Source organism: Nansenia antarctica (assembly GCF_963989245.1).
Source record: "Nansenia antarctica genome assembly, chromosome: 4".
Classification (NCBI taxonomy): Eukaryota; Metazoa; Chordata; class Actinopteri; order Argentiniformes; family Microstomatidae; genus Nansenia; species Nansenia antarctica.
Window position 1 is genome coordinate 28,289,596 of NC_137689.1, and position 27,701 is coordinate 28,317,296.

Genomic DNA, 27,701 nt, shown 5'->3' on the forward strand with positions numbered 1-27,701 from the left:
TGTGCATGTGAGTGTGTGAGTGTGTGAGTGCCCTCAAAGACGGGGGTATCCAATTGGCAAGATAAAATTAGGCCAGCCGTGCAGGCCAGGCAGTGGACTGCTGACGGGGCTGGGGAGGCCAAAAATAAGCTCAGGAGCTCAGAAGAGGACCGGCAGTAAGAGGGCAGGGGGTTCCAGGGGAGAGGCAAGCAGCAGAGAAGAGAGAGAGAGGGCCGGTTAGCAGAGGGAGCAGCTGCTGACATGGCCACCAAAGGTAAGAGAGTCATGGTGCGTGACCTTACCTCAGGTAGAGTTAACCACCGCTGAGGCTGTGGTAAGGGTGGGGCTGTCCGGTTGGCTGTGGAGTCTGTAGGTAGGGGGGGGGGGGGGGGGGGGGGGGTTGGAGTGGGGGAGGGGGGGTCTTATGGTGTTGCGGCCATGCCCATCTGAACGGATCTCCTGGGCAGGTGGAAATGGAGGATAGGGATTGGAGGATCGGTAGCGTGATGGGGTCAAACTAGTGTCTAGTTTGCAGGAAAAGCTCTATACAAATAAAAGTGATTGTTAATATTATTCTTCTTCTTCTTATTATTATTATAAAGGTAAACATAGAGAGTTGGAGTCGGTGGTAGACGTACAACAAAAACCAAACCGCGGACAATATTGCTCTGCCAATGCTCTTTCTCTCTAAACCGGCTTCGGAGAAATTGATGAGTCCTATGAGATTTAATCTGTGTTGGCCATGTTGGTGAATCATCATCAGTACAGCTGTTGTGTGTTTAGGGTGAAAGGTTACAGGTATGTAGGAACTAGAGAGAATGTTTGTGTCAGATTCCTGGATGCAAGCTTTAATCAGATAATGACCTCTCCGAATGTAAGTGAGCTCATTTAAAACTTCAGCTGTTGCAGACAGGACTGGAGACAGCTCTAACAAGACTCTAGCCATACACTCCTATGGATGTGAGTGTCTGTTTGTGTGTGTGTGTGTGTGTGTGTGTGTGTATGTGTGTGTTTGTGAGTGGGTGGGTGGCAGTGGTGTAGTGTAGTTTTTTCTAGTGGGTATACTGTGATTTTTCCCTCCCAGCCTCATATCGTTCATTTCGGCATAAAAATAAATCTGCGCTCCCTGTCTAACGTTATATATATATATCTACATTACATGTTATAAGGCTGATCTGTGCATGATAGTGCTGCATTTTGGCATAACGTCGCATCTCCCCCCTTTGATGGTATATGACGCTATAGTCAGTCCCAATGGTCCAAAATGCAAGTGCTTCGTAACACAGACGGGGTGAATTTTATGAATGAAAGTGAAAGTTCTGTCACAAAACGCCGTTACGTATCCTCACACATTTTTAAGTGGGTATACGGAAATCCTTGGCCTTTCCTAGTGGGTATACGGTGTAGTCCTGCGTATCACGTAGACTACAGGTACACACACATACATGATTGCATATGTGACAGCAGCTGGGGAAAGCGGGAACAAGTCAGCATCCAATCAAAATGTTCAGACTTTTATTCTGGAAAATGTAAATAAGTTTCAACCTTGTTGAACATCAATGACACACTGACTCGCTAGTCCAGCGGAAATATTGCAATGCAATGGATTCAGTGAGTCATCCTCCACTACTCTACACTAACTAGGTAGTAGTGGGGATTACTCACCGAATCCATTTGTACTGCAATGTTTTGGCTTGTGTCATTGTGTATGTGTAAGCACTGTGTATGTGCATGTGTGAATCAATGACTCTGACTGGGTGAATACCCCTCTTGATAATACTACTACTACTACTACTACTACTAATAATAATAATAATAATAATAATAATAATCACTTTTATTTGTATAGTGCTTTTCCTGCAAACGTTGCAGCTCAAAGTGCTTCAATCATTGACTTACTTGACTTAGGTCCTTTTTCCTCGGGTGTGAAGAGTAGGGCCTCCAACGAGTTTACGCCACCGGTCTCTGTCCCTCGCCACAGCAGCCGCCGCCTCCCAGGATCTTAGATCCAGCATGTCACGCTCCCTCTCGACGGTTCTTCTCCAGGTTTCTTTGGGGCGTCCCCTTTTTCTTCGTCCATCAGGGGTCCATCTGAGGGCTATGCGTTGATGGTCATCCGGGCTTTTCCTCAACACGTGGCCGATGTACTTCCATCTTCTCTTTCTGATCTGCGTGCTTACCATCTCTATACCAGCAAGTTTTCTCACTTCTTCGTTTGACACCCGTGTAGGCCAGAATGTTCTCAGCATCCTTCTTAGGCATTTGTGGACAAATGTGTCTAGGCACTGTTCGTCAGCCGCTGTCATCTTCCATGTCTCACAACCATATAACAACACTGAGATTACATTTGACTGAAAGATTTTTATCTTGGTCTTCCTCCGATACTGACTGCTGTTCCACAACTTATTTAAACGATGGTAGGCGTTCCTTGCTTTTCCTATACGAATCTTCATGTCTTCAGAAGCACCACCTGACGTTGTCATTGTTGCACCGAGATATGGGAAGGTGTTGACGTCCTTGAGATCTTTCTCATACACTGTGAAGGCTGTGCTTTTCTTGGCGTTCATCCTCATCGATTCCGTTTTGTTTGCATTGATCCTTAGCCCTGTTTGTAGACCATATTCATTCAGACGGTCAAGCTTTTGTTGTGCATGACTCCATGATTCTGCTAACAATACTATATCATCTGCATAATCTAGATCTTCTAACATGTTCATCATTTGCCACCTGATCCTTGTCTTTCCTCCACTCAGTGTTCTCCTCATTATCCAGTCTACAACTAGTAGGAACAAAAAGCCTGACATCACGCAGCCTTGCTTCACACCTGACTTTACCTCAAACCACTGAGACTTCCTGCTGCCATGCAGTACTGCCACCTTGCAATTCTTGTAGAATGCCTTAACCATTGCAATAAACTAAGCTTCAATCATTATATAATCATAATTTAATTATCTAGTCATTTAAAGGCAATATTTAAAATATGGGTTTTTAGTCTTGACTTGAACATATTTGCTGAGGTTGCATCCCTAATGTAAACTGGCAGTGCATTCCACAATCTGGGTGCATAAAATGAGAATGCAGCCTCACCAAATCTCTTCTTTTGTACATGTGGTACACAGAGAAAAACAGCGTCAGAAGACCTGAGAGCTCTATTGGGCTGATATGCTAGCAGAAGACCTGAGATATACGCTGATATGCTAGCAGAAGACCTGAGAGCTCTATTGGGCTGATATGCTAGCAGAAGACCTGAGAGCTCTATTGGGCTGATATGCTAGCAGAAGACCTGAGAGCTCTATTGGGCTGATATGCTAGCAAACCGTAATGCTCTCAAACACATCATATGATGTAACCTGATGTAACCTGAGGTCATTGGGTGTTTTGAGTCTTACAGAATCAGACACCCTCACCAGGATTAGACCTCCGCTTGTGTCCCAGTGGCTCTGCGTTGATCCCCATTGATCTCCTGTGTTGATCCAGAGCCATCTTGATGCTTTTCAGCTGCCTTGATGGTGTCACTGATTAGATTAGATTTAACTTTATTGTCACTGCACAGAGTACAAGTACTGAGACAACAAAATGTAGTTTTGTATCAGTGCAAATAGTGGCCTAGTGCAAAAGACATGATATTGTAGACAATGCATGGTGTTAAGGTATTACAATGAGTATAAATAAATGAATATAATAAGTGAATATACATGGCAATTCACATCAATAGACTTGATTATTGTAATGGTCTACTAACAGGCCTATCTAAAGGAGCTGTTCGTAAGCTGCAGCTCATCCAAAACGCCGCTGCTAGGGTAAAAACGAAAAAGTTTGAACACATTACACCAATCCTGACATCCCTACACTGGCTACCAGTCTCTCAGATAATTGAATTCTCCTAGTTGCATACAAATCACAAAATGGTCTTGGACCAAAATATATCAGATCTCCTTCCACCCTATATTCCCGCAAGGCCCCTAAGGTCAGCTGAGACTAATCAGCTAATAATTCCAAGAGTAAAAACAAAACACGGTGCAGCAGCTTTCAGTCACGCTGCTGCATGCTCCTGGAACAAACTCCCTGAAGAAATCAAACAGGCCCAAACCCCTAAAAATGTTTAAATCTGTTGTTTTGCAGCAGTTATGATTAAACACAAACACTTCTATCAATGTCTTTTATCCATCAAGTCTTATTGAATGTTTTATCTATTTACTTCTTATATTTGCTTTTATTCATTGTAATTTTTATTTTCTTACTATGCTCCTCTTGCTGTATTTTTTATAATGTATGTAAAACACTTTGAATTGCCCCTGTTGTATGAAATGTGCTATACAAATAAACTTGCCTTGCCTTGCCTATGTACAGTAGAACAAGGGCAATAGGTCTTGAGGTATGTTACATATATGTATATATACTGTATATATAATATGTGTAATTAGAGACCAATATAATTAATATGGTACATGTAAACAAGCAATAGTGCAACAAGCTAAATTAAAGTCCTGAGTGTGCAGCCATTAGAGGTATGGGGGGAGGGTACACTGATACTGGGAGTAAACAGAGCAGCTGCTGTACCACACTGAGACGCAGTTTGTCAGAATGCTCTCGATGGTGAAATGGTTCTCTGTGGCTCAGTTGGTAGAGCATGGCACTAGCAATGCTTAGGTTGCTGGTATCATATACATACTGCATTCACTGCAATGTAAATCGCTTTGGATTAAAGTGTCAGCTAAACGGCCAAGTTTTTTTTTTCTGAGTGGGGCAGTCCCACTCATATTTGTCCTTTTAATGACAGACACAGTAGAGATTATGACAGGAAGTATGGGTGAGAGAGAGAGAAGGGATGACATGCAGGATATGTCCGCGGCTGGAATCGAACCGGGATCCCTGCGGTACATGGTCAGCACTTAATCCACTACGCCACCTAAGCGCCCCCTAAACGACCAAGTTGACCAGGATCTTAAGAGATAGATGGGCTCTCTACAGTCTCGTCAGGAAGTATAGACGCTGCTGTGCCTTTTTGACCAGGGTCATTGACGTCCTTGGAGATGCGGAACAGGAACTTGAATTTGGAGACACGTTCCACCTTCATCCCATTGATGTAGGTGGGGGGGTGTCTGCAGCCCCTAGCTTTCCTGTAGTCCACAATGAGGTCCGTGGTCTTCTAGGTGTTGAGGGCCAGGTTGTTGTTGGCAGACCACACCACCAGGTGCTGGACCTCTCTCTCTCTCCACCACGGTGGTAGGCCTGATCAGGCCGACTCATCATTGTTACTGATCAGGCCTACCACCGTGGTGTCGTCTGCAAACTTGATGATGGTGCTAGAGCCATGCACAGGCACGCAGTTGTGGGTGAAGAGGGAGTAGAGGAGAGGGCTCAGGGCACAGCCCTGTGGGACACCAGTGTTCAGGGTCAGGGTGGTGGTTGTCTAACCTAACACCTGAGATCTGTTGGTCAGGAAGTCCAGGGTCCAGTTGCAGAGGGTGGTGCTGATGCCAAGGTCACTGAGTTTGATGACCAGCTTGGAGGGGATGGTTCTTCTCTCCTGATAGCTCTCCTTCTCCAGTGACGCCCAGGGCGCTGTAAGCCTTGTAGGGGGATTGCCGAGCATGGAACTTGCCTTCCGGTCCTGCTTCCAACAGTCTATTCCTCTTTTTCCGGAGCGGCTGTGGCGCAGGAGGTAGAGTCGCCGTCTAATGATCACAAGGTTGGCAGATCAACGGTTCGAGATCCGGCTGGCCACATGTCGAAGTTTCCTTGGGCAAGACACTGAACCCCAAAATTGCTCCCAGTGAGCGGGCCAGCGCCTTGCATGGCAGCTTACCGCCATTGGTGTGTGAATGGGTGAATGAGAGGCCGTTGTAAAGCGCTTTGGAACAGCTTTGGAGCAGCAAAAATGGCGCTATATAAGTGCAGTCCATTTACCATTTTTCGAGTGCCCCTCGCTGTTCGACTTGCTCCTCGGAACAGAGGTATGTCATCATATACTGTCTGACTCAGGGACTTGGGGATGTGGTGTGGTTCTGCCTGTCAGAGGTCAGTCCACAAGACTTTCCTTTCCACTGCCTGCTCGTCCCACCTCGTCCAGACTTGTTTTCTCCTTCCCACTGCTCTGCCAGACCTCTCCTCGTCCTCAGTTGCTCTCATCTCCTCCTGAACCAGCATGTGTCTCTCATTCCCTGAAGGTGTGGGTACAGTAAGAGATTCCTCAGTTGGGTCACTTCCTGGTACATCCATGCCAGGCAAGTCAATCATTCTCTAGCTCCAGACAAGTGAACTGGATTGATGTTGAGTCCTTCAGGCTGCTGTTGAACACTTTGCCAAGGCTCTTCACTGGCTTTTTTTTAACACCACTAGGGACCTTTGTTGGCTTGAAGCTCATTCGGGCTCATCCAATCAGCTTCTCTCTTGTAATGACCATCAGGTCTTCCATGAAGGCCCTAAGTGGTAGTACTACACAAAGTAGGACATACAGTAAGATAAAGTAATTGTGTTACTACATTGCATCAGCACCACTGTTGGCATACAGTACATAATTACATTGGGTACTGTATGCCAAGAGTGGTGCTGATGCAATGACATCAATGCCAAAGGATGTACTGTAACTCCTTCTACACTGTAAGGTGCTACCTAGAACCATTAACAGACTTTGGCTGACCCTGTGAGAGAACCCTTTTGCGTTCCATGTAGAACCCTTTCCACGGAATGTTCTAAAATGGAACCCAGAAGGGTTCTTCAAAGGGATAGACAAATAACCATTTTGGAAAGCTTTTAACCATTTTGGAAAGCTTTTTTCTATAGTGTAGTGTAGTTACTGAATTACAAGACATGTTGTGAATATTCCACCTGTTTGACCACAACTGCACAACTATCACCTGAAGATCATTACAACCCTGTTGAATAGGAACACACATGACATCTGATACAGACTCATCTCTCTTACACACACACACACACACACACACACACACACACACACACACACACACACACACACACACACACACACAAACTACACAGAGACACACACATGGCAAATCACATCCACAATTACTTATCTCCCTTCCACAACTGATACCTTCCTTTTTTAATTTTTCTGTCCCCTCTCTCTTTGCAGTAGTGGATCTGGTCTACTGGAGGAGTGTGGGCCAGACTGGGGTGGTGTTCACTGGGCTGGTGGTGGGCCTGGCCAGCCTGTTCCAGCTCAGCGCCATCACCGTCCTGTCTTACCTCTGCCTGGGCCTCATGTGTCTCACCTTCCCCCTCCGCCTCTACTACAAGCTCCTAGAGTGGCTACGCTGGAACCCCGACACCCTGCACCCCTTCCAGTGAGTAAAAGTACAGAACAGACCACATCACTGTCTGCGGTGGATGTCCTCCATGTTTATTTTGTTGTCCTTACCCGTCTTGCTGGGTTACCATATTCCATCATGTTTTTTTTCTCTGTTGTTTCGAGTCCGCGCCCAGGGCGCCCTAAACTGGTGTAGTTTGGTGCGTGTTTAAATAAAATGTACTATGACTATGACTACGACTACGACTACGACTACGACTACGACTACGACTACGACTACGACTACGACTACGACTATGACTATGACTATGGCTATGGCTATGACTACAACTACGGTGAGATGTATTCATCACGCTCTAGTTTACTTTATATATATATATACTGTATATACTGTATATATATAGACATAGATCATATTACTCAAGCCTAGATACAGTATATTAAATCATATGGGTCTTTACTTTTGTGCACTTCCAGAAACATGTCTGTTGATGTCACTGTGTGTGTGTGTGTGTGTGTGTGTGTGTGTGTGTGTGTGTGTGTGTGTGTGTGTGTGTGTGTTTCAGGTCTCACCTGGCTGAAGACAGCTCTCTGACAGATGAGCAGACAGTGGTACTGGTGGAGGAGTTGGTGCTGCTGATAGCCTTCGCTGTCACAGAGATCAAACATCTGCTCTTGATTGGCAGTGTGGTGGACTCCATCAAGGTCTGAGACCACTGGAACCTACAGAATGTTAGTGTTCATGAGAATGTAGGAAGAAGAAGGTCAAAGTTGCATACCCACACTAGCCTAAATAATGTAGGGCAGGCTTGAATCTTGAATCTTTCAATCAGTCTTGAAAAGCAAAGATGTATTGTCACACAAGAACTAAACAAAAATATTGGTTTATAGCTAAAACTATCACTGCTGGTATAAACAAAGAAAGTCTAATGGTTTGTTTCTCTGGTTGCCAGTTTGCTGTGCTGCTGTACCTGTTGACCTACGTGGGCCTGCTGGTGAACGGACTGACCCTGGTCATAGTTGGTAAGACCCTTGCTGATCCACGCCTGTTTATATTTAAATTTTTGGCATTTTCCAAAGCAACTTACAACGAATACATTTGACTAAGTAAGTGAATCATCTATCCACCAGTCATGGCAGGAAAAAGTCATCTATGCTCAGGCCAGAGGCCATTGGCAGTCATCATGCTTTTTAAATGATTATTACACAGGAAAAATAGTACAGGGGGTAGTAGATGTCTCAGGAGGGACAGTTATGGTGTAGCCTGAAGAGATGGAGGTCTTCAGTCTCCGGTGGAAGATGGGGAGTGACTCTGCAGTTCTGACAGCAGCAGGAAGCTCACTCCACCAGCGGGGAGCCAGTATAGTGAAGAGATGTGACCGGGCAGCGTGACTGCCACATCGGCATAGAGGCGATGGGGCCAGACGGCCAGCAGAGGTGGAGGAGCGGAGTGAATAGGCTGATGTTTGGGGGGTGACTATTGCTTTCAGGTAGGCAGAGGCCGTTCCTTTTGAGGGTTAGGGTGAACACCAGGGTCTTGAATCTGATGCGAGCTGCTACTAGGAGCCAATGAAGGGTGCGAAGGAGGGGGGTAACAAGAGTATTTGGGGAGAACACCAGACGGGCGGCAACATTCTGGATAAGGTCTGAAGGCGGAGGGGGGAGCGCGGCTAGGAGTGCGTTGCAGTAGTCAAGGTGGGAGATAACCAGTGACTGGACAAAGAGTTGAGCTGCTTCTCTGGTGAGGAATGGTCGTATCCTTCTGATGTTGTAAAGGAAGAATCTGCAGGAGCGTGCCGTTGCTGCGATGTTCGCTGCACAGGATAAGTGGTTGTCAAGGATCACTCCAAGGTTCTTGGCTGTCTGGGAGGAGGTTACAGTAGAGTTCTCAACTGTGATGGAGAAGTCTTGGAGAGGGCAGGCTTTCTCTGGGAGGAAGAGTAGCTCAGTCTTAAGTTGAGCTTGAGGTCATGGGTTGAGCTTGAGGTCATGGGCTGACATCCATGCGGAGATGTCAGCAAGACATGCAGAGACACGTGTTGCCGCATGTAGGTCAGAGGGGGGGAAAGACAGGAAGAGCTGAGTGTCATCTGCATAGCTGTGGTAGGAGAACCCATGTGAGGAAATTACTGAGCCAAGAGACATGGTATGCAAGTGTGGAAAATGAGGAGAACAATTTCCTAGGGTTAGAGTAAGGTCAAACGGTGTGCAGTCATCAGGGAAGGAGCTGAGAAGGCCATCCATCTCTTCTAAGAAGTGACCGAGCTGACGCCACACCTGTCTACCCATCTCCTCACGCTACCTGGTGGCCCAGACTACACACACTCTTCTCATACACTACATCTGATTATTCCCCCACATGCTCAATTCTTTCATTCATATACTCTATTATGTAAAATGTTAGTACGATTAATAATACTTTCTGATTATGTCTTACTTCCTTCTCTGTCTCTTTTGCAGGGGTGATATGTCTATTCTCTCTTCCTGTGTTTTACAAACAGCAGCAGGTAGGCAGTGAGCTCTTCCTCCTCGTGGGTTTCGTCCCTCTAAGGACTTACTCTCTGGGACTCTCAGAGGGGTCTCTAATCAGAGGAAATGAACAGTGATTCTATTTATGTGAAATACTTTAACGTCAAAGTTTCAGCCATGAGAAGACTGTGTGCACTTGTGTTGTGTGACAGGGGAAGATGAAGAAGCTTGTTAGAACGACCAAGGCTTTCCACAGGAGAATCAGAAACATGTAAGCACAGCATTAGAAGAACATTGTTTTATTCAGTTATTGTTTTAGACATTTCATATTCTGTTCTATAATAATTTGTGACACGGTCTGGTGAAAAGGTCTGCATCTCGGCAATTCTCAAGTCGTGCAAATGACCAAAAAGCCTCTTAAAAAACAAACAAACAAACTGTTTTCTGTTTTACAAAATTTCTGTTTCTGTTTTACTAAAGTTTAAGTGTTGAAGAACCCACTCAATATAACAAACAACAGTTTTAGGATTACTAAATACTTACTGGATTCACTGTATCATCTGCCGTCCTGCTTTGTAGGCTACTGGGTTAGTGGCAAGGCAAGGCAAGGCAAGGCAAGTTTATTTGTATAGCACATTTCATGGGCAATTCAAAGTGCTTTACCGGTACATACATTATTTAAAATTACAGCAAGAGGAGCATAAGAAAATAAAAATTACAATGAATAAAAGCAAATATAAGAAGTAAATAGATAAAACATTTAAAAAGACAATAGTTAATGGAAAGAATACATTGATAGAAGTGTTTGTGTTTAATCATAACTGGTGCAAAACATGAAGGTTTTTAGCTTAGATTTAAATATTTTAAGGGTTTGGGCCTGTTTGATTTCTTCAGGGAGTTTGTTCCAGGAGCATGCAGCAGCGTGACTGAAAGCTGCTGCACCGTGTTTTGTTTTTACTCTTGGAATTATTAGCTGATTTGTCTCAGCTGACCTTAGGGACCTTGCGGGAATATAGGGTGGGAGGAGATCTGATATGTATTTTGGTCCAAGACCATTTTGTGATTTGTATGTAATTAGGAGGATTTTGAATTCAATTCTCTGAGAGACTGGTAGCCAGTGCAGGGATCTCAGGATTGGTGTAATATGTTCAAATTTCTTTGTTTTTGTTAGGACCCTAGCAGCAGAGTTTTGGATGAGCTGCAATTTACGAACAGCTCCTTTAGATAGGCCTGTTAGTAGACCATTACAATAATCAAGTCTACTCGAAACAAATGCATGGATGAGTTTTTCAAGGTCTTGCTTGGACATGAAACCTCTCATTCTTGTTATGTTTTTCAGGTGATAGTAGGCTGATTTAGTTATCGAGTTTATGTGGCTGTTGAAGTTTAGATCGGAGTCTAGAATTACACCAAGATTTCTGACCTGTTTTTTAGTGTGAAGAAAGAGAGAATCAAGTTTTGCACTGACTTTCGATCTTTTGTCAGGTGCACCGAATACAATTATCTCTGTTTTGTCCTTGTTTAGTTGGAGGAAGTTTTGTGTCATCCAGGCGTTTATTTGCTCAATGCAATTACAGAGATTGTCAATGGGACTATAGTCGTTCGGTGAGAGGGCTATGTAGATTTGAGTGTCATCCGCATAGTTGTGGTAGGCAATTTTGTTCTTTTTTATGATGTGTCCCAATGGAAGCATGTAGAGATTGAATAGAAGGGGGCCAAGGATTGACCCTTGGGGAACCCCACATGTCATTTTAATTTGGTCAGATACAAAGTTGCCAATGGAGACATAGTAGCTTCTGTCCTGTAGGTAGGATCTAAATACATGATACATGGCTTGTGCAAAACAAACAAACAAACACTACACTACATAGCGATGTTTTCTTTTTAGCTGCTAGTTAGCTACCAGTGCGATTTTCTTCAATTCTCCGTTTGAGGAGTACCAACATTCACATAAGCATATCTTCTTCAACTATTGTCAATGTATGACACATCATTTGAAAGCTTACAATCTGCACTTTCATAATCTGTAAAAAAAAAAAAAAAAAAAAATGCACTACTTGCGGACTTTTTCACCAAACCCTGTCACATTTGGATCAAAATAACAACTATATATATATATATATATATAACAACCTATCAACAACTATGCTGACCACAAATATCTCTTGATTGAGTGTGTGAAACTGGATGATTCCTCTGGTATTTTTGTCATTACAGGTTGAAAAGCTTGTATAGTAAGCTCACCTCTGCAGCGGAACCGGCTGCCCCTGCGCCTGCCCCCGCCCCAGCCCCGGCACCTGCCCCCAAAACCAAGCTGAAGTCAAAGTGATGAGAGAGAGGGAGCTATAGGAAAAGAGGGGGGGGGGGTCACTCAAACGTCTTACCAGCCCTCCTGTGATCAGGACCTGGGCAACTCTGGGATGGGGATACAAGGACCGGGTCATGCTATGTGGTTCTTTAGGAGGTTCTAAGTGTTTGTATACACTACTGTGGTGGCTGTTTATGGGAGCAGGATTTCATATCAAGCTTTTGGTCTTGGTACATAATTTAGATGTATGCAAAGCAGACGCTATTTGGATTTGAGGGCATTCAGTCAAATCCAAAAGACTCATCTCATCACGGGGCAGCTTTTTACACCACAGAACACTTGCATTCACTGTACAAGATACATATCTGACAACATGCCCTATAATTGACTCTGGGAGTAGTAGACTATACTGAAAGTGTGCAGACGGGTGCTAATTCAATGATAGCTGCTTACTCAAAACTGTTTTAAACTTCAATGTCTTTTCTTGAATCTTTGTTTAAACCGTTCTAACTTGAATAAATGTTTGAGCATTTCTAAAGGGCTAATACCATGTAATCATTTTTTAACATTACAGTACGCTGTCAAAGGGCTTAGATGTGCAATACACACACACACACACACACACACACACACACATACACACACACACACACACACACACACACACACACACACATACACACACACACATACACACACACACACACACACACACACACACACACACACACACACACACACACACACACACATACAGTATGTCCTGCTGCATCTCCATAATAACTGAATTCATGTTGGTATCAGTGAAGATGTAGAGCTAGCTCTCACCTATCAGTCTGTCACAGGGCCCTCAACACGCCCTCTCTTCCTCCCTTCCGTTAAGTACTCACTGATCTAACTTGAGCTAACTTGAGTTTGTCCATGCAACCTTTTCATTGCATTGCTTTGACATATAGTCATCTCAGATCAGATGTTTTTACGAGGCAGGGGGGGGGGGGGGGGGGGGGGGGAGAAAGGATGGATTTGTCAAATGGTCCACCAGGCCCAGAGGAGACAGCTCTGTCTTAGCTCTGCGTTCAACGTCACGACCATCGTCATCACGTTCGGTCAAGCTCCGTGCGTCTATCTTGAACGGTAAACGAGATGTGGATGAATCTGTATGATTAAATGGGATTTGTGCCATTTTAGTACATATAGTTTCCATTTTTGATAAGCCCATAATAAGGCATTCACGTATCAATACCTGAAGAGCTCGAAGCCGTCAAAGGAAATGACAGAAACGTATGGTAAGCCAAAACAAACCAGCTATCTCTGCCTCGACAAGCCAGCTATAGCTTGTGTAGCTAGCCAGCTCGTTGGCTACCTGTGTGTGTCACCGACAAGTTGTTGTCAGTCTGTCAACGATCTATTTTGTAAGCCAGCTAGATTGATAGCTAAGTAGATCATATGTAGGCCTTCCAATCGCCTGCAATATAACCACTGTACCCGTGTACTGTAAGGTTCTATGTCATCTTGTTTTCAACTATTCGCTAACGACAACAGTGTTGTTGACTGTTGTGTTTGTGTTTTTTTTCTTGCCAAGCATTTTGCGAGTTCTATCTTATCTAACCTGACTCTCTCTCTCTTTCTCAGATTTCCTTTTTAAATTCCTGGTGATTGGAAGTGCGGGCTCAGGGAAATCCTGTCTTCTCCACCAGTTTATAGAGAGCAAGTGTAAGAAAACACCCCAAACATCCTCTAGTCTGTTTTCACAGTTAGCAGTCTATATCACTCAGTGTCACTATTACTCTGCTCTGATCTTTTAAGATCTTACAGGGCTCTCAAGTCTCACGCATTGGGCGTGAGACAAGGTGTGGCGTGTGAGCGTGTGAACGGGTTGAAATGCGTGTGTCTCACGCCCAATGCGTGAGACTTGAGAGCCCTGATCTTATGAACATTGCTATACTCTATTTGGGACCACCCAACACAATCCAAAAGGTTACAGTGCATTAGCATGGTCATCCATCATGACACTCAAGAGGGAGGCTCATTTCTAGCAGGTGGAACAGGAAGTGTGTAACATATCATGGCGTCATGCGGTCCCTCCCTTCCTCCCTCTCTCCTGTAGTCAAGCAGGACTCCAGCCACACCATCGGGGTGGAGTTTGGCTCCCGGGTGGTGATGGTCGCTGGCAAGACGGTCAAACTGCAGATCTGGGACACGGCTGGACAAGAACGATTCCGGTACAGTGTTGAATGTCATACTGACATGAAGTTCATTGAGACACGGCACTATGACACAATTTAGGAACATTCAATAATCATTAGATAATGAGGAATGGTTTATGTATTAGCCTACATTATTATTATTATTATTATTATTATTATTATTATTTTGCGATGTAGGACATGTTGTTTTTCGCTGTTCTCAGATCAGTCACACGCAGTTATTACAGAGGGGCAGCAGGGGCACTACTGGTTTATGACATCACAAGGTAAGATCCTGACTTGAATCACACACGTGGGTGGTAACGGGTCCTTTTGACCCTGCACCCTAAAGGTTTGGAGTGAGTCCAACAAACCGTTCCCCCCTTTCGATTGACAGTAATATGGTGACCTGCTGTCTACAGCCCTAATGTATATACTCCTCCTCCTCTGTCTGTCTGTCTGTCTGTCTGTCTGTCTGTACCCAAGTCGGGAAACGTACAACGCCTTGACCAACTGGCTGACAGACGCGCGGACGTTGGCCAGTCCAAACATCGTCATCATCCTCTGTGGGAACAAGAAGGATCTGGAGGCCGACCGGGAGGTCACCTTCCTGGAGGCGTCTCGCTTCGCTCAGGAAAACGGTAACGTAACGCACCATGTCATGTGATCACATAACGGGATGACACTAGTAGTACCTTGGGGATGACACTAGAGTACCTTGGGTATGACACTAGAGGACCTTGGGGATGACACTACAGTACCTTGGGTATGACACTAGTACAGTGTTTCCCCTACCATTGCCTTGGGGGGGCGGGCCGCCCTCCCAACGGAACCACCCGCCCCCCCAAGAAAGAGGAATTATTACGGACGTAGACACCAAACATCTGACAAGCAGGCTAAAATATCTGCGTTTTTTAAACGCACCCAACCCGAATCTGGCGAGTGGCAAGCCCATAGGCTCGTTGGTAACGTTAGTCCGCCGTAGTCTCGCATAGCCAGACCTATCTCCACACTTCGCGCTGTGCCAGTGCTGGAGAATAATACAAGATTTTGTATTACAAGAAGTGTGCGCGCGAGACGCGAGAGTTTTTGCCGGCTGTGATGTCTGCAGATTGAAAGTAAGCAAGTTCAAACGTTAGCAAATATAATTACTGAGTGTTCTGACAGAGAAAGTTGGTTAAAATTGGTAGTTATTATCGTGACTAGAAAGTGTCTGAAAGTGTTCCATAGTGTCAAAGAACTAGCAAGCTAGCTAGCTCAGAGGTGATGAGATGAGCTAGTCTCCCTGCACACTTGCCAGCTAAAGAGCTAACTGGATGCACTTTATTATTTTACTTAAAGTAGATACAGGGACGCGGGAAGGGGGGTGCTGAGGGTGCTGCAGCACCCCCTAGCGGCAAGCAGAAGGAGCTCCTCCTGCCTGAATTTTAAAAATAAAAATATTATTCAAACAATAATTTAAAACAATATAATAACTATTGTTGCTTTTGGGAATAAAAATAAATGTGTTTTTTGTAATAAATGTACAAATGTGTTTGTTAGTTTTAATGTTAGTGATCACATGGTCATATCTTGCTAGGGACTTGACATCCGAGTCTTGACACCCCCACCCCCACCCCCGTTTGACGAGCCGTGTCGACCAGACATACGTTTTCCTGGGAGGAAAATTGGAACAGAGACATTCGAGTTTCATTTCATTTTTAAAAAGCTGGTTTACCAGGTGGAAATGGTTGCATTATGTCACTGAAAGAGACCCTGTTCTTTGCTTCTCTTGCAGTAAAGCTATATAGAGAAGGGGTTAAGGCACCACGACAGAAAGACAAGTGCATTTACAGTAGGAGGCTTTTGTAAGTTTAGCCAACACGAGATGTCTGACATACATTCAGAATCGGTGAGATTGCATGCTTCGCTTAACAACACTCCCATTAATGCTCTACTGTCGGACGTTGTTGAGAAAGAGCAACAGACGGCCAGAAACGTATTAGAACTGATATTCAGATCCATCCGATTCTTCGGCAGCGAAGGGCTTCCGTTAAGATGCAATAACAATCGACATGGAGTGCTGTCTGTAATAATGGTCAACATCATGTTTGTGGACATTGTGGGACACTGTGAGCTGAGTGGAAATTACTGTAAATTCCAACACATTGTTGGTAAAATATTTAACGTTACGTCTTTGTAGTGTGTGGGTGCATGCGTGCGTGCTTAACTATTTATTGCCCGTGCATTGGGGCCCGTCGTTATGCCACTGTGTGCGTGTGAGCGAACGAGCAATCAGCGAGAGGGAGGGAGAGAAATCGTTATAATTTTTTCCCTGGCTATTTTTTTCCCTGTAGCGTATATAGACAGCACCTCAGCACCCCCAGTCAAAATACCTTCCCGCGTGCCTGAGTAGATATACTATCTTTCTTATTCTGCTAGAGTTGGGCTTCATGGTAATACCATAATGGCATATTTACAGTACATAGACAGTTGATTGAAGCATTGGAAATGTCAGTTTTGTATAGTTGGACATACCGGTACGCATTTTATTCAGGTGAGAGAGTAAAGTCAAAATGACATTATCTGACTGGATTGCCCACAGCAATCCAATATTCAATTATAATTATGTTATAAATTGATATGGATCAATTTATGCCTCTTATTAGATTTTAAATACTCTGGCTGTTTTGTTTACCTTTTGGTTGACAGCAAAAGGGAGAGAGGAGGATAGGGAGGGAGAGAAGGAGAGAGAGCAGGATGGTGTCGGCTCACCAGAGAGAGAGAGAGCAAGAACCAGGTGAGAAAGTGGACAGGTAGTCAAGACCACATAAGTAAGTAGCCTTGAGAACCGATGGTTCTGGAGCCTAATGGCCCATAGGGCAGGAGCCTATCTCCTGTTTCCGTAGCGTGAGGCGGCTTAATGTACAAGTACACCCCTGGACATGACGCTGGTATGAGGCAGGGTCTTAACACCTGGGGGGGGGGGGGTCCATGCCACGGTCCATGCCACCCCCCCAAGGCAGCAAACCTAGGGGAAACACTGTAGTAGTACCTTGGGGATGACACTACAGTACCTTGGGTATGACACTAGAGTACCTTGGGTATGACTAGGGGTGTAACGGATCACGGAAATTCCGTGATCCGTTCGGATCGCCCTCCACGGTTCGGAACGCGTGTGTACCGCGGATCAAATTTTTTTGCGTTCGTAAATCCGCTCTGGAATCTGATCAGCGTTCAAGGAACGCCTCTTGTCCAATCAAATTACTTGGTCCCTTTATGACGTCGGACCCAGTGTGCGCTCCGGCGCTCTCAAAGCGAATTTACGAATGCGGCCCAAGTGTATCATGTTACGTTGTTCGGGGGAGAAGAACTCGAAATGCCTCCCTCGTCATTTAAATCCCATGTATGGGAGCACTTTGGCTTCTCTGTCAACTATGACGGGAGGCACGAAAAAGGTAGCTCGACAACTTCTGATAATGTTGGCATTTTTTTCATACCATGTTCAAAATAAGGGTTCACTTTATTATTTAGTTAAAAGTGGCATAAAACATGTGTATTCATCTGCTTTAAAGAGCCCAGTGATTCACTGCTGCAACCAGGCGCCTCCTCCCTCTCTCCTATCATTTAAATTGAGTGTATTTCAGTATAATTATGTAATGTTTGAGTGTAGAATATGTTATATATATTATATATATATATGTATATATATGTATATATATGTATATATATGTATATATATATATATATATATATATATGACCAGTTTTGACATCTTGAATGTTGTTGGTTTTTGTCACATAGTAAAAGTGGTGTTTTTACAGAATTCAAGGAAAAAGCAGTTTTTATAAAAACAAAAATGTTTGTGTTGATCCGAAAAATGATCCGATCCGTGACTCAACAACCGTGACACGATCCGATCCGTGAATTAGGTGATCCGTTACACCCCTAGGTATGACACTAGAGTACCTTGGGGATGACACTAGTAGTACCTTGGGGATGACACTAGGGTACCTTGGGGATGACACTAGTAGTACCTTGGGGATGACACTAGGGTACCTTGGGTATGACACTAGTCCCAATTTATAGTTCTGCGTTGGTCAGTCTGCGTCGCGTTGGTCGGTGTACTCATAGCGGCATAATAGTGTTTTTTTTTGTTAATGCTTATTGTAAAGAAAATGTCTATAATGCATTGAAATGACATTAAACTAAGATAATAAGATGGTTATCATAATTGTTCTAATCTTTATTAATACGGCTACGGTACCCAAAGAGGTCTAAAAAAGGTCTGTTTGACTTGTTGAAACTTGTAGGAACCCTGTTTATACTAGTGTTGTTCCTCTGTGTTGTTCACCAAACAGAGCTGATGTTCCTGGAGACGAGTGCCCTCACTGGAGAGAACGTGGAGGAGGCCTTCCTGAAGTGTGCCCGCACCATCCTCACCAAGATAGAGTCAGGTAACACTGTCCTCACCTAGATAGAGTCAGGTAACACTGTCCTCACCAAGATAGAGTCAGGTAACACTGTCCTCACCTAGATAGAGTCAGGTAACACTGCACCATCCTCACCAAGATAGAGTCAGGTAACACTGTCCTCACCTAGATAGAGTCAGGTAACACTGCACCATCCTCACCAAGATAGAGTCAGGTAACACTGTCCTCACCAAGATAGAGTCAGGTAACACTGCACCATCCTCACCAAGATAGAGTCAGGTAACACTGCACCATCCTCACCAAGATAGAGTCAGGTAACACTGTCCTCACCAAGATAGAGTCAGGTAACACTGTCCTCACCTAGATAGAGTCAGGTAACACTGTCCTCACCTAGATAGAGTCAGGTAACACTGCACCATCCTCACCAAGATAGAGTCAGGTAACACTGCACCATCCTCACCAAGATAGAGTCAGGTAACACTGTCCTCACCTAGAAAGAGTCAGGTAACACTGTCCTCACCTAGATAGAGTCAGGTAACACTGTCCTCACCAAGATAGAGTCAGGTAACACTGTCCTCACCTAGATAGAGTCAGGTAACACCATCCTCACCTAGATAGAGTCAGGTAACACCATCCTCACCTAGATAGAGTCAGGTAACACTGTCCTCACCTAGATAGAGTCAGGTAACACTGCACCATCCTCACCAAGATAGAGTCAGGTAACACTGTCCTCACCTAGAAAGAGTCAGGTAACACTGTCCTCACCTAGATAGAGTCAGGTAACACTGTCCTCACCTAGATAGAGTCAGGTAACACCATCCTCACCTAGATAGAGTCAGGTAACACTGTCCTCACCTAGATAGAGTCAGGTAACACTGTCCTCACCTAGATAGAGTCAGGTAACACCGTCCTCACCTAGATAGAGTCAGGTAACACCATCCTCACCTAGATAGAGTCAGGTAACACTGTCCTCACCTAGATAGAGTCAGGTAACACCATCCTCACCTAGATAGAGTCAGGTAACACTGCACCATCCTCACCTAGATAGAGTCAGGTAACACTGTCCTCACCTAGATAGAGTCAGGTAACACTGTCCTCACCTAGATAGAGTCAGGTAACACTGTCCTCACCTAGATAGAGTCAGGTAACACTGCACCATCCTCACCTAGATAGAGTCAGGTAACACTGCACCATCCTCACCAAGATAGAGTCAGGTAACACTGTCCTCACCTAGATAGAGTCAGGTAACACTGCACCATCCTCACCTAGATAGAGTCAGGTAACACCATCCTCACCAAGATAGAGTCAGGTAACACTGTCCTCACCTAGATAGAGTCAGGTAACACTGTCCTCACCTAGATAGAGTCAGGTAACACTGTCCTCACCTAGATAGAGTCAGGTAACACTGCACCATCCTCACCTAGATAGAGTCAGGTAACACTGCACCATCCTCACCTAGATAGAGTCAGGTAACACCATCCTCACCTAGATAGAGTCAGGTAACACCGTCCTCACCTAGATAGAGTCAGGTAACACTGTCCTCACCTAGATAGAGTCAGGTATAGGGATGGGACGATTATCGTTTTTATCGTTAATAAAATATAAAAACACCCGCGATTAATCAAACTTATTAATCGAACTTAATCGTGGAGAATTTGTATTATTTGAATAATCGTCATAATCGTATGTTATGAATAAACTGTGTTTAACAAATGTCTGGCGCTATTTTTCAGCCTAGTCTACATTACTTTTGCAGTCAAGTTAGCGACTGTTACTGTAATATAATTGCAATTCCTCACATGAGCCGCGCGCACAACGGTACGCTCCCCGCGGCTGCTATCAGACTGGCCGCGGGAGTGAGTGTTGAGGGAGAGAGGAGACAGCAACCCTCGCTCGCCATAGACTGTATCCCTACTCGTCTCTCCTGAGCTCGGTTGTAACGTGAACCGTGGAATACGGGATATGTTAGATGCTTTACAATAATTCCCCAAATGACCAGAAAAGGAAGTTAGATTTGTCGCTGGTCGCTTTTGACTAATTAAGTCGCCAAGGGGCTCTGGAAGTTGGCAACACTGGGAGTGCGTTCTTTAAACTTCCTTGGGTACGTTAATGAAAGGTGCTGATTGGCCGAAAAGGAATTGCTCTTTCTTAACCCTTAGAGGGCTAGGGCTATTTGAGCCATTTTTGTCATACTTAGGATTTTGACCTCATACCACATTAAGGACCCGGATTATGGCCAGAGATATGTGCCACTAGAATCTGAATTTGAATTACTGACTTAAAATGTCCTAAAAATACAACAAAATCTAAGTTAAAGTGATTACAGTGTGTTTTATTGGCATTTAAAAAATAAATATATATTTTATTTATTTTTTAAATTCTCGCGATAATATCGTGGATCGCGATTATTTTGCCCACGATAATCGTGACATGACATTTTCTAATCGTCCCACCCCTAGTCAGGTAACACCATCCTCACCAAGATAGAGTCAGGTAACACCATCCTCACCTAGATAGAGTCAGGTAACACCATCCTCACCTAGATCGAGTCAGGTAACACCATCCTCACCTAGATAGAGTCAGGTAACACCATCCTCACCTAGATAGAGTCAGGTAACACCTTCCTCACCTAGATAGAGTCAGGTAACACTGTCCTCACCTAGATAGAGTCAGGTAACACCATCCTCACCTAGATAGAGTCAGGTAACACCATCCTCACCAAGATAGAGTCAGGTAACACTGTCCTCACCTAGATCGAGTCAGGTAACACCATCCTCACCTAGATCGAGTCAGGTAACACCATCCTCACCTAGATAGAGTCAGGTAACACCATCCTCACCTAGATCGAGTCAGGTAACACTGTCCTCACCTAGATAGAGTCAGGTAACACCACACACAGACGGAACGCTGCAACCTACACGTGGTGATGTCTGAGTTTTTCCTGCATTGAAAAGGCTTAGGTCGGCCCACCTAAATACTTTTTTTCTAAGCCTTCTAGAAATCGTGTCAGAAAAATCATGGAAAAGTGGTTAAAGATTGTCCATGCGTTTTATTGTTGCAATTCGGTTATCCCAGCAGCAGATCTTTTTCACGTTTGTCTTTTTCACATTTGTCTTTTTCATTTGTCCCCTTTGGGACATAATGTTACCTTTCCAGCTTATTGGCCCCGAACGGTAACTGGGAGCGCACTTTTTACTTTTTTTGTTACTTTAATTTAGCCACACTCGTAATTGGTAACTAGCCTTAGCAGTCCGCTCTGCTGATGAAGGAAGCCGTTTTGGAGATTTTAACCTATCTTCACTGTAACTGTCCAATAAAATGAAAAATATGAGTGGGACTGCCCCACTCAGAAAAAATAAATAAAGTTTAATAAAATAATAATAATTTAAAAAACAGAAAGCCCTTCTGAAGGTTGTCCAGTGTTGACGTGCGTGTGTGTCCTGTGTGTGTGTGTGTGTGTGTCCTGTGTGTCCTGTCCTGTGTGTGTGTGTGTGTGTTCTGTGTGTCCTGTCCTGTGTGTGTGTGTCCTGTGTGTGTGTCCTGTCCTGTGTGTGTGTGTGTCCTGTGTGTGTGTGTCCTGTCCTGTGTGTGTGTGTGTGTGTGTCCTGTGTGTGTGTGTGTCCTGTGTGTCCTGTCCTGTGTGTGTGTGTGTCCTGTGTGTATGTGCCCTGTGTGTGTGTCCTGTGTGTGTGTGTGTGTGTGTGTCCTGTGTGTGTGTGTCCTGTGTGTGTGTGTGTGTCCTGTGTGTGTGTGTGTGTGTGTGTGTGTGTGTGTGTGCGTCCTGTGCTGCAGGGGAGCTGGACCCGGAGCGGATGGGCTCGGGAATCCAGTACGGAGACACCACGGTGAGGCAGCTCCGCCAGTCGCCGCAGAGCGGGTCAGCGCAGGCCAGAGAACAGTGCAACTGTTAAAGCCCCGCGCCCGCCCAGCTGGAAGACACACGCTACCACAGTCTCCAGGTGAGGTCATCCTAGCATTGAGTGTAACCCTGGTTACAAGAAGAAAACTGTAATGTCTAAAAAACACATTGAGTAAAAAAAAAAAAAAAAAAAAAAAAAAAAAGGTTTCCCCTCTCTCTCTCTCTTTTTTTTTTTTTTTTTACGTAATTATAGTAGATAAGTCTCTGTATTGCTTAACTTAACACAGTAACTTTACACATATTTCACAATATATTGTTTTGCTGTGCTGTGGTAGAGAAGGCAAGAGACCATCTAGAGTTCACACATTCAAGCCTCTCTTTTTAATTGTTGTCTGTGAGCGGATAGTTCCTATTATATAAATTCTCATCTAGATCTGTCTCAAACTATGCCGTGTTGGGTCCTTGAATTTGAGGGAATTGAGTCTTGAAAGTCCTTGAAAAGTGCTTGAATGTGATGTTTCATTGATTTTGATTTTTCCCCTAAACTCAAACTTATTGTTTCTCCTCTCCTCTCCTCTCCTCTCCTCTCCTCTCCTCTCCCCTCCCCTCCTCTCCTCTCCTCTCCTCTCCGGCCTGGTCCAGGGCCTTGGTGTGCAGCTCTCTTCCCTGTCCCTGCACACGCAGGCCTCTGAAGGACACCTACCCTTGAACTTTGAACCCCTGACAAACAGTGTGGAACTGTGGGTGCTGGGTGAGCTTGTCTTGACCAGGAGCTGTGGTGGGGGGCTCAGTGTCTGGGGCCGGTCATGAACGGACTCTCTCTCTCCTCCAAACATCCTCTTCACTCTCCCTCCTCTGCCTCACCTGGGAACACAGGACATCAGCAGAGGCTCCTCCTGACCCATCGGAGCCCATGGACACACACACACACACACTCACATACAGAGACAGACACGCGCGCACACACACACACACACACACACAGAGACACACACACTCACATACACTCACACACACACACACACACACACACACACACACACATCAGAAGTTTGTTTGGATGTCTTCAGTGTTAGCAAGCAGATCTCACACACACCTCCCACTGTTCAAGTTCTGATGGTAATACAGCGTGTGTGTGTGTGTGTGTGTGTGTGTGTGTGTGTGTGTGTGTGTGTGTGTGTGTGTGTGTGTGTGCGCGTGTGTGCGCGTGTGTTTGTGAGAGAATTTGTGAAAGTTGTTACATTGCTATGACTGAATTACCATAAGCTGAAGATGCAATGTGTTCTATATAGATGTGTGTGTGTGAGTCAGTGTCGGTCTGCTCAGCGGTGGAGGTGACTGATCACTAACGTCACGTTGAGGTCAAGCCAATGTTCCATCTCCTCTGTGGGAGGTGCTGTGCAGTGATCATGAAGGGTACTATAGGCCATATAAATCTATGCTAACTGGAAGTATACGATTCATCATTTAGATATGCACTCCTGTGGTTGAATGGTATCGGTGTGTTTACGTGATGTAAAGCACAAATGTGAATAACTGTTTTTAAAGTTGTTTTTGTGTATCGTTTTACTAGATGCATATATCTTGACTATGATGTTACCTGTGAACTGTATCTATAAAATGCGTCGTGTGCGTGTGCTAGATGTCATTGTTGAACTGAAGAACTGCCCCTCATTGCAAAGCCTGTGACCTTGAATGAATAAATTATTAAACAAACTTTTCTTTACACCCGTGTTGTTTCTGAATTTCTCAATAACTTTAATATGTGAATAGCTTTAATATGTGCCTATGTGAATAGCTTTAATATGTGCCTATGTGAAGAGCTTTAATATGTGCCTCTGTGAATAGCTTTAATATGTGCCTATGTGAAGAGCTTTAATATGTGCCTCTGTGAATAGCTTTAATATGTGCCTATATGAACAGCTTTAATATGTGCCTATGTGAATAGCTTGTAGTAGTTCAGATGAGGATCAGTCTTGATAACAGTTGAATAAGTCCTGTCTTGATTAACATCCGACACTTGGACAGTAGTCACAACACAGTGTTGTTGTGTTGGCCTCACCACCAGGGGGCGCAGTGAGACAGACCAATCCACTACAGCTACAGGTGGGCCAAAATTGCGTTTACAGTTTTCTTGTGGTTTTTACTTTTGACTGGGCATCATAACTGGCCGATTCCATTAAATGTAACATTATATATATATATTTTTCAATCAGTAACAACACACTGGCTGATCTACAGTGCTCCACTAGTCTAGTGTGTCCTTGTGTGTCCCTGTGCACAATGGGAATGCCCAGGGCTGCTATCATGACCTCCGACCCCCGGCGTTCCAGATGAATGGCCTGGTCGTGGTCGGCTAGACGACAGCTGGGCCGCTGTTCTGCAAAGTCAGCCTCCGCTGTAGACGAGGGGGGGGTGTCAGCAGGAACACCAGCCTCATTTGAAGGACATGGATGAAGCTTTTAATAATCATCTTAATGAAATTCTGCTCTACTTCTCTATGTTCACTGCTGGCTAAGTGTGGTTCAGAAGTTGTAGGCCAGGGGAGGCTGGCGGAGGTAGAAATCGGAGAACGAGCTCAATGGAATAAGAAAGGGTAACACACACATGTTTGATTAGCTTATGTAGGAGTAATCATTTGGATGACTGAGTATGTTGTGTGCACACACATCTGTAAAGCAAATGCTGACATGATACAGTGTATACACTTGTCTCAAGTTCACTGTTTTCTGTGTGTGCATGTGTGTCACGTGATGTGCTGAATGCCAGCTGCTCAGAGAAGGTAGTGTGTGTTATCAGAAGCATACCATCCTTAACCTTGCTGCCTTCCCCAAGTCAACCCTAACCCACCTCCTCGCCCTAACCGTAATAATTTCAATTGAAGTAAACAGTGTGATTCAACAACATCTCAATATCTAGATGCTAGATGACATAATTTTTATGTACATTCTGTCCCTCTGAAAATGAATATTTCCACATTAAATCAAAGTAGCATAGCTGAGTTGTCTAAGACTTAGCAAAGAGAAACGCATTCAACGTTTGAAAAACAAACGCAGATCATGTTTATATTATGTTCATTTACTATATATATATGCCCTCCTTTGCTCTCCTCATGTGTTCTGATCTTTCTGCCCTTTACTCTGTACGCCCTGCTGGACTCTCTCTGATGTCCACAGACAGATCCACCCTCAGCTGGAGTCTGCCAGGGTGAGTCACTGTTGTTGAGGGTGGAGACTGCACCCACTCACCACAGGAGGGCCAATAAACAGTGTTGGGGAAGCTACTCTGAAAATGTATTTCACTAGATGACCAATGACTTTACAAGGAAAGACGTTGAACAACACTAAAGCTTCTGTTGAGAAAAATATACTATATATATATATATATATATATATATATATATATATATATAACTTTGTCAAGTTAAAGCTACTTTGTATCTTATTTCACTACAGTAGTTCTTCTCACCATCGATACTACCTTAGCCAACTGTATGATGTGCTCAAACCGCAAAACGCTGAAAAGGTTATAGTCTACTGGAAGCCCTGTAGTAAACCCAGAAATGTTGATTCTTATGAACTTTTATGATTGAAATGTTATCTATAGGCCTAGTGGATGGTTGGCATGTTGGGCAATTTGAGTAATTAGCATATTGTGCAAATTAATCGCTAAAAACTGGAAATGGCAATCATTTTGCCTCTAGTTAACATCTACCATGGTACAGTCATGCAACCTTTCCTCATTAGCATACTTTGCACACATTATGTAATACTTAGGTCAAAATCAGGAAATATAGCTATATTCTTGCTTTTAGTCAATTTAGAAAGGTGATTTTGATCCATGTTACTTTTCATTATACTATTTATCCCTGTATTTTATGAGACCCCCCCTCCCCCACCTGCTTCTCTCCACTTGACCACTTGACTCCCACACAGCCGGATACCGTGCTCACAACCCTTGTCTACCTTGAGAACGCACTGAAGAGCTTTGGCATGAAGTATGCACACATCACACTGGACCTTCAGCTCCAGGCGGGTCTCATCCAGTGGAGTGACCCAGCGCGATGGGATTTTCTTTCTATCTTCACTGGCCACGGTTCTGATAGGACTTCTCCTTCATGGGAAAAGCCGACTGAAATGGTCCAGAACTCAAACAGTAACCTTCGGAGCAGAGCAGTTGTCTGTTTTTCCTAAAATGTGTTCCAAGAAATATGTCTTGTTCTCAAGAGTCAGCCACAGGCTGCTAGAGCAGTGTGGTGTGTATCTTGCAGCACCCCACTGTGAAACAGAACCCCCCCCATCACCTTATGAAAATGACCCTGGCCTGGGAGATTTTAGATGGGGCCATGAATTAAATGTATCAGCTCCCTTCTCCATCTCTAAAGTCCACGCCCTCTACTTCATGAGGACCATCCACTATAGACTGGCCCAGAGCCCCGATGGAAACTTGTGTGTAAAATAGGAAAGAAAGAGACACATTTATTGGGGTAAACAGAGAGAGGGGAAGGGGAGAACCACAGAATAAAAGAGGCGGTATGCACTAATTTCACTATTCTTCACTCCACCGTACACTTACCCCTCTCAAGTCCCCCCGTCCCACGGTGAAGAGCCCTTGAGGACTTGCACAACATTCCTCAGTAGAATTGTTTGGTGACAGAGAACAATGTGAGAGCGGGAGCAGGGGGATATTGTGGCCCTGGGTGCATTTTAAACAAATTAATTAAAATTCACCATCAAATAGTGAGTTGTTATCTGGCTGGTTTTCCAGCGAGTGATAGATCGCCTCAGCTCCTCTGCTGCTCCTCCTCAGCTCCAGTTAAGTGTCTTTGCATCAGTTGTGTCATGGTCCCTGAGGGAAGGTTGTGAACAAAGGGACTCCCTTGTCTTCTGACGATGGGGGTGTTAACAGCATTACAGCTGTGTGTTTTTTATTTTTTTATCTCCCAAAACAAACCATACATTTTCCTGCTAACGATATGCAGATCATGGAAAGGAACAATTTAGTCTTTCAGTAGCAAACCTTGTGGGTAAACTAATGACACGATTATTATTATTATTATTATTTGCAAAAGGCAAAAGATGGTTCCAGATGATTCACTTGACCATAGATGGATGGGTCTCTATGATGATGGAGAAGTACACGCAAGTAATACGACACAATAGGAACTAATTCAGTACATCCTCTCAGATCGGTTAGACAAACAACAAGGCCA

At 44.3% G+C, this 27,701-nt stretch overlaps 2 protein-coding genes across 2 annotated transcripts; both read left to right on the top strand.

Moving 5' to 3' along the window:
• Nucleotides 1-5,573: 5,573 nt before the first annotated feature.
• On the top strand, nt 5,574-9,999 carry rtn2b (reticulon 2b; the record flags this gene model as incomplete). Its single annotated transcript, XM_080529316.1, has 6 exons — nt 5,574-5,644; nt 6,150-6,160; nt 7,082-7,292; nt 7,822-7,960; nt 8,209-8,274; nt 9,937-9,999. 6 exons carry the CDS (start codon nt 5,574-5,576, stop codon nt 9,997-9,999), a joined length of 561 nt encoding a protein of 186 aa, XP_080385442.1.
• A 3,187-nt stretch (nt 10,000-13,186) lies between these two features.
• Nucleotides 13,187-23,661, top strand: LOC308154944 (ras-related protein Rab-4B-like). Its single transcript, XM_080528167.1, has 8 exons — nt 13,187-13,318; nt 13,665-13,745; nt 14,140-14,254; nt 14,443-14,505; nt 14,705-14,859; nt 18,559-18,654; nt 22,423-22,589; nt 23,132-23,661. The coding sequence occupies exons 1-7, from the start codon at nt 13,303-13,305 to the stop codon at nt 22,539-22,541; spliced, it is 645 nt and encodes a 214-aa protein (XP_080384293.1). The 5' UTR covers nt 13,187-13,302; the 3' UTR covers nt 22,542-22,589; nt 23,132-23,661.
• Nucleotides 23,662-27,701: the final 4,040 nt, after the last annotated feature.